The sequence below is a fragment of the Phytophthora parasitica genome (genome assembly GCF_000247585.1).
Source record: "Phytophthora parasitica INRA-310 unplaced genomic scaffold supercont2.71, whole genome shotgun sequence".
Lineage (NCBI taxonomy): Eukaryota > Oomycota > Peronosporomycetes > Peronosporales > Peronosporaceae > Phytophthora > Phytophthora nicotianae.
Genome location: NW_008649057.1, coordinates 133,772 through 141,079, shown reverse-complemented (window position 1 = coordinate 141,079; position 7,308 = coordinate 133,772). Strand labels below are relative to the sequence as shown.

Below are 7,308 nucleotides of genomic sequence, written 5' to 3'. Positions count from 1 at the left end.
ATCGGATCTTTCCGCGGGGTAATTGTGATCCCATTGAGTCCATACTCCACCACATTAGTCGAAGACACGGGGTTCAACGGATCGTCTGTGATGGCGTCGATGTGAAACATTCCGTACGAGTTGGTAAGTTCCGAACAAAAGACGTGGTTCACCGTTGCTGGGATTCCACTACCGTCAAGTTTTAATCTCCAATACACAGCCGGAGAGTCCGCATTGTTGAGTCTCTTGCGCTCCGCATCAATGCCAAAATGGCGCTCCATCCACGCTGGAATGTCGTCGAAATATCTCGAGATGGCTTCGTGTACTTTCTTCAGGGAGGTATGCGGTATCTCAGACATGAACACGCTCGAAATAAGTGAGAAGTCCTTACAGCCCGTGATGTCGATCTGGGACAACGGTGTGGCGGGTTTGTCGATATCAGCACCCTTCCTATGTGCGAGGGCCTTGTCGATCGCGACTTGAGCTATTTTGTCCACGGCCGACGGTATAGAGGCAACCGATCGCGCGTGATGCACCATGAGCGCTTTCTTACGTTCTTCTGGGTCACGACTGAGCTGCGTGTTAAAATGCAGAGCCTTGAGAATATCCTGGCCAGTTGAATGAAGTGGTGCATGAAGGAGAGCCGACTGTAGTGTAGCGAACATCAATTGCTGCTGGAGAAGAATCCCTTGAAGCTCGTTATGTGTGGCTTCTGTCTGGGTGACTTCATGCTTCTCGCGGGCCGTACGCTGCGCAGTAGCCAGAGTTTGAGAATCTGGGAGCTGTTCTGTCCACTTGGAGTGCAGCTTCTGCAGCTCCTCTTCCATAGAAGCTACTTGAGCTCTTAATCGACGGATCTCGTGTGTAGCACTAAGCGGTGTTTTGCTGGATACGCGGGGTCTGCCACGCGGACGAGGCTCAGTTGATGCTGTGAAATGCTGGATAAACTCATCGTGAGAGGGACGCGGTCGCTTCTTGGCGTGATTGTCCAAGTCCGTATCCTGGTAGCTCTGAGACCGGAAAGGTGGGTCTCTTTCAGGAAGAGAGGTCATCGCCAACCGGGTTAGATGTTGTCTGAGTGGGAGACGACTGGCAATTGAATTGTGGGCAAATGAAGAGAGAAAGGGTTGGCTATCAAACAAGCCTCAGGCAGCTGTGCGCCTATCTCCACCACAGCAACACGGCATAAGGATCTGAGGCGCTCAGGTGTTTTTGAGGTCAAGCGATTACGAGGCTTGGGGATTTACAAAAGGTTCTTGTAACAAGCCAATGCGACACTGCTGACACTCTTCTACTCGGCTGCAAACCTGTGTCGTTCCTTGTCTACAATCTCGCGAAGCGACCACACAAGCCCGAAAAACACCGGAGCGCACGCGTTGAACGTTCGAATCACGTGGGAACTTCTCGATAAACTTTCTTTGCAGGTATTAAAAATGATGTACATGTAGAGTCGTTCGTTGGTTAGTGCGTCGTCACTGCAAGCCGAATCTTATCGATACCTTACCTGTTCCTTACTTTGGTCCGAACACACTATGTCAGGGTAGTGTTCTGACATCAATCATAATGTTCGAGTCCCATACGTTTTTTTAGGCTAAGCAATACCGCCATGACACGTGCAAAGAAATTGAAGAAATTGGTGTACAGTGTCTATTTCAAACTCGAATTAAAGCTAACTTCGTGTCTCCGCGACGCGAAGGATAGGGAATTCTGAATATTTAGAGAAATTAGAACACATCGCTCACACGAAAGCAGCACCAAGGTGACCAACAGGCCTGCACCTCTACTTGCATTCATTACGTGATTGTTTATCCTGGTAGTGTGGCTCGATTGTATTAATGCAGCCCCATAAGGATTACTTTGCAAGTTTGGCTTATGTGGCGCACACCATTCATGCCCTTACAAGATTCAAGTGAAGCAGAATACCCCCTTTTCCGGGTTTTCAACTAGAGAGTGGTTGCTGTTCCAACCTAGGAACCACTTGGTCACGAAAACATACTACCCTAAAGCCGTCAAATAAAACCGGTTCTGCATCCGAACGTGTATACTGTGCTGTCGGTCAGGAATAGAAGCAAAACTGACAGACGCATTTACACGAACTCATTTTGCCAGGACTCTCAGAAGCAATGGCTAGCGTTGCTGGTAGAAGAAAGCGTACAGACACAACGGGTGTCGACAGTTCAAGTGGCGGAGATATATCAGCAAACACGAATGAAGATTCGCCGCTCGAAGTGGAGTCTGCTTCCTCGCCAGTGTTGGCAGCCTCTCCTCCTTCTTGTAGTACAGGACCTGCCTTGGAAAAGCTCCAGTTTGATTCGTGGGATGAATTTCATGCTTTTGTGCGTGAGTATGAAGCGCAGACCTACCAGGTACTGCCTAAACTGCGATACGTACTGTCAGAGCTTCAATTCTCTAATCTTTGCTACTTAGCTGTTTCGAACAAGAACAAATAAAACTGTGAAAGCCCGTAATGCGAAAATCAAGGATCCAGCTTCGCACATTCCACACTCTTTCGAGCAGTATTCGAAAGGGTTAGAGTGTACTCATGCAGGAAAATATAAGTACAGTGGCCAAGGGAAAAGGTTGCGTCAAGAAAGCGGTCGGTTTTACTCTGTCAATTACACGTTATCAAGTATCTTGAAGAGGAATTTGCGAATGGAGTTTACGGTTTTAGTGTGTACCAGAAGGAACAGCTACGCAATTGCATTCGGCTTATGGTGTACGCTACAAGTGAACGTGAATTTGATAAGCATCGGCACTACATGAAGCACATGATTGAGCTCGGCTATGGTAGACGCGGCTATGAAAGCCAGAACCCGAGCTCTTCGAGATACACTGGTGGTGTATTGGAGCAACGTGGATCGAGGAGAGCGGTTCAAATTATTCTCTAGAGCCTGACTTCAGTGAATCCGTGACATCTTTAAGTACGACAAGCAGGAATAATGGTGAGACTTCCAACAACTACATACCTGACACGTTAAGCAACTGCAATACTGGAATTGACAACAGTGGAATTGATAAAGATGCACCTGGTATTTGCAAATCTCTAACTCGAGTCGTTTCAATCGACAACGATATTCAGATAATTTCTCCGTGCCGAGCTCGTGGAAGACCTAAAACAAAGCCAAGAGCAAAGAAAAAATCCGTGAACAAAGGTATCAGAATGACGCGTATGGATTCTAACCTTGTCAACTTGAATATGAGTTTAGCATCCGTCCAAAATATCTTGACCGGGTCTGAAACGTACGCAACAGCTAAATCTCTGCAGCAATTTCAAGTTTTTGGGTTAAAGACTAAGTTGAAGCCGCCGAAAGCTCACACAATTTCGAGTTTACCTGGTTCCAAGCTTATAATCGATTTAGATCAGCTCCATCGCGTTTTGCCCATGGATTGTCTCTCGATATGTGACGCAAAAGTGTCTGCTTTGCAGCGTAAGTTTGTTGGGCTGGCTGAAAAAGCTGTAGCAGTTGAAGTGACGGGGATTGAAGTTTTCAGTACACCTACACTCATGTTAATGAAGAAGTGGCATCGAGTGATGGAAGCAGTGTCAAGGATCGACAAAACTAAAGAGTGGATACAGTGTATCGACTTAAAAAACGACTTCCCAAAACATTTCGAGGTGGAACACAGTGACGATTTGTTCAAGAAACTAGAAAATATACCGCTGAATCGCGAATCGGTACGACCTAATTTTTTTCATATTGGATATTTATTTCGTTAATGTACTAATTTGTCGAGATACAGATACATGCTTTGGATCTTGCTGCTAGAGGTTGTATCGGTGATGACACAATGTGCGTGGTTGCCGAAAAATTATTCGGTACGGATCCAAATGTTACACTAATTGATCCATCACACTTGGGTATCATTCTCAATGGGGAGATCACGGTCAATACCGATAACATCACTGCTTTTTTGCGCGCGAATAGCTGTGATGTGGTCCTTATACCGGTCAACTGTAACAGAAACCATTGGTGCAGCATCATGGTACGGTCTTCATCACGGGAAGTACACATCTACGACCCAATGAGCTCAAAGTACGTCACATTTGTTCGAGCTGCTGCGCAAAAGTTGATACATCTTCTCCGGAAAACAGCGGACGAGCCATCTTATAGCGTTCACCTTTACAGCTCGGATGTTGGAGTACAATACGACAGCTACAATTGTGATATCTACGTGCTTTTGAGCTTCGAGCACTTCACTGGCGCACCTCAGCTTGGACGAGGCGACAAAAAAATGCTGCAATGTCTTCGATACCGTACCTACGCATGTGCTACGGCTAGAAATTCAGAGGAGCATATTAAAACCTTTATAATGCATTGGGAGCGCTCGAGACATTACAAACGTGTTAAAAAAATTCAAGAGTGATTAATATTGTGTACATTTGCTGACAATGCTAAAGTCAATGGTACTTCGTTTATCCGGATATGTATACCCTGTTAATATTAATACCAACGGTTTGAACTCGCTATTTTAATCTGGAACGGGTCTGGACCAGTCTGGAACGAGACTGGACCCAGTCTGGATCTAGTCTGGACCAGTCTGGATTATTAGACTCGTCTCATATGTGCCAGGTTGGAACAGCAACTCAACTAAGTACGACGATGTATCCATGTTTAAGGAGGCAAAATGCGTTTACGACAGATCGTTATGGGCATAGAAAAACCAAGCAAATTACGCTTGGAAGATTTGAAGGTGGTCCATCACTTGTCTTAAAGGAGGCAAAATGCCTCCTTTTGATACCGACTGTGCTAGATTTGTATACTATAGGTTACCTAAGTGGCTCGCGAAAGGGTTATTATGTGGAGCCATGTGCATGCTTTCTGAAGGGCTACTGACACCAGGAGATTTTTTTGTGGAAATTGAAATGCGTTTTGTGGATATATTAAATTATAAAAACTAGAGTGGCTTTCAATTTGATGCTCACTTGATAGATGGATGCAAAAAAAGAAGGCAATGTAGTAAGGAAATGTGTGTGTGTGTGTGTGTGTGTGTGTGCAAGTGGGAATACTGTCGATTGCGATGCGGCATTACTTGACAAATTAGTCAACCTGGCTGGCCCACGACCTGGGATCGAGTCGTTATTGACGCTGAAGTCGGTCTGACGCTTGGTCACTCAAGGAGCATGGGTAGGCCCGCTCAATCGACGCTTAGGATCTTGGCCATACGCTCGCTCTTATAGCACGGGGGTTGCAAGTAGCGTGACTGAGACAACGTCGACTCAGGCGATGAATTTTTAGTCATAGATGCAAAAGGGTGTGAGACCTCTGCAGACTTAACACCATGGTATCGAAAGGTGCCCTGGGGTGGGGAAGAGTGGCTTCCGCAACGATTGAAAAAGCAGAAGTGAGAATCTGCGCGTTCAGAATTGGCGAAAATGGCGTTGGCAACTTTTCTTCGTACTCTCCAACTCCGGGTAGTCGATAATATACTATTGATCGTCGTACTACTAGAATAGTAGTGCCAATAGTAGAGTACACGATACAAAGTATGGAAAACACACTAAAAGTGGAATATCTTGATATCCGGCTTTGTGATATTTGGCTTCGGAATGCATATTACTGCTTTCGTATAATTGTCGGGAAAACAATAGTGAGAGTCTCCGATATAGAAAACCGACAACGTTATTGCGTCGATTTCCTGTTGGCGCGGGAAATAGTCACAGAATACAATAGAAACTGGCGGCGTGGCATCGACAACATATTATTACTCTTTTCTCGCCAGTCCGCACAGCTTTTGTCCAATGTCCTCGGATATTACTTTTGTAGCTCTTCGATAGTAAAAGTTCCAAGACGTGATCTCTCCGAGAATGTCCCGGGGAGGTTCACAACTTTACTGAGGCAGGATACCTACATTTGAGAGCTATCGACTCGACAAATATTGACCCCCCAAAAACGACACTACCAGCCCAATTTCTCTAGTTTAGGTTTCTACATATTGACTAAAACTCCCAAAAGTTGCTAAATTGGGGACGACAAACTGACATTTTTATGATATGGATAAATATGTTAGATTATCGGGCCATACTTGAACTTTGTATGGTGAAAATTTGCCAATTAACTACCATCATTGAATTTTAGCCAATCACAGCTAATAACAATTGTATATTTAGCCAATAGGACACTGTAGTGTAGGTGAGTCACCTAAACCACCCAATCGGGCGTATCAGGTCCGATGAACTCCTAAAATATGTGTGTGTTCATTCAATTGTCAAGTGTTAGGCATATAACTTTCATATTTCTCTTATCGGACCATCACGATGTGTTTGGAGGAGTTGCAGCCCGGCAACACATGACGTGCGAGGGCAACTGCTGTCGCAGCATTCTCGAAGTTTTTGAAGGGTGAGGAAGTTGAAGAGGAATTTGTAAGAAAATGTATTGAGGCAGATGAAAGTGGCAAGAGCTTTGTATGTGTCATGGATAAGTTTGGAATGTATCTTGCGTTTAGTGAAGGAAAGAAGGGCAAACTACTAGCGCGAAACACTGCAATTCAGTACTATCGCCAAGCAAAGATTTGGCTCCTAGAGCAATGTCCTCAGCTCCGAGCGTCACTGGAAGCGCGGCTGCTTAAAATGGGGAAAACCCTAGATAGCTTTTGCTTGAAAGAGATGGTGGTGGCTTCGTAACAAAAGTGCCACCATGTACGAAGGCTGACTCGAAAAAAAATGATGGTATATTTGTATACTAATTCATGTTCTGAGAGTGATTACCAAAATGCTGCTCTCCTATGTCTTCTCTGGTACCTGTTCGGGAGAGCTTCCGACCTGTCGATGATCAAGAAGCGGAAAATCTCCATTGATGCTGCGGATGTCTTCTTCCTACACTTGGTCCGTGTCAAGACATCGGAAGCGCAAGGCCTGTCGCTCTTCCCGGATGCCGATTTTTCTACGTGTCCCTTGCTCGCTGTCGCGCTTGCCTTCTCCGTCCAAGCTGCACCGTCCCCAGCTCTCATCGCCAACCTGCCCGACCAAGTCCTCCAAACACCGACCTCGCTCTCTCCGAATGTTCCACTCGTGGAGCTTCTCAACGCACCGCCGTCGACCTCTGGTCTTTCGACGCCTGTGCCCCCACCACCTTGTGCTGGCACGGCACCGACGATTTACGCGCATGTTAACCGTGTGCTTGATCGCGTCTACCCTGCCGCTGGTGTGTCAGCTGCGCTAACGTCGCACTCCTTTCGCCGCGGTGGGTCACAGCATGCTAACGGCTGTGAGAAGATGACTGCGCGCTGGATCTTTTGACGCGAATCTTGGAACCTAAGCACCACAAACAAGGGATTCAACTACATATTCAACACGAGTAGAGAAGATCACATGATTGCCAAGGTATTGAG

General features: G+C 46.0%; 2 protein-coding genes across 2 annotated transcripts in view; one reads left to right on the top strand and one right to left on the bottom strand.

The window, feature by feature from the left end:
- PPTG_17270 (hypothetical protein) overlaps positions 1-1,031 on the bottom strand; it is a gene marked incomplete at both ends in the record, with an annotated part of 1,413 nt that extends 382 nt beyond the window's left edge. The window contains 2 exons of the mRNA XM_008915462.1: positions 3-304; positions 371-1,031. Of these exons, the coding sequence (XP_008913710.1) occupies positions 3-304; positions 371-1,031 (963 nt within the window). The remainder of the gene's footprint in view (positions 1-2; positions 305-370) is intronic.
- Positions 1,032-3,361: 2,330 nt separating this feature from the next.
- On the top strand, positions 3,362-3,761 carry PPTG_17269 (hypothetical protein; the record flags this gene model as incomplete). Its single annotated transcript, XM_008915461.1, has 2 exons — positions 3,362-3,655; positions 3,747-3,761. The coding sequence occupies 2 exons, from the start codon at positions 3,362-3,364 to the stop codon at positions 3,759-3,761; spliced, it is 309 nt and encodes a 102-aa protein (XP_008913709.1).
- Positions 3,762-7,308: the final 3,547 nt, after the last annotated feature.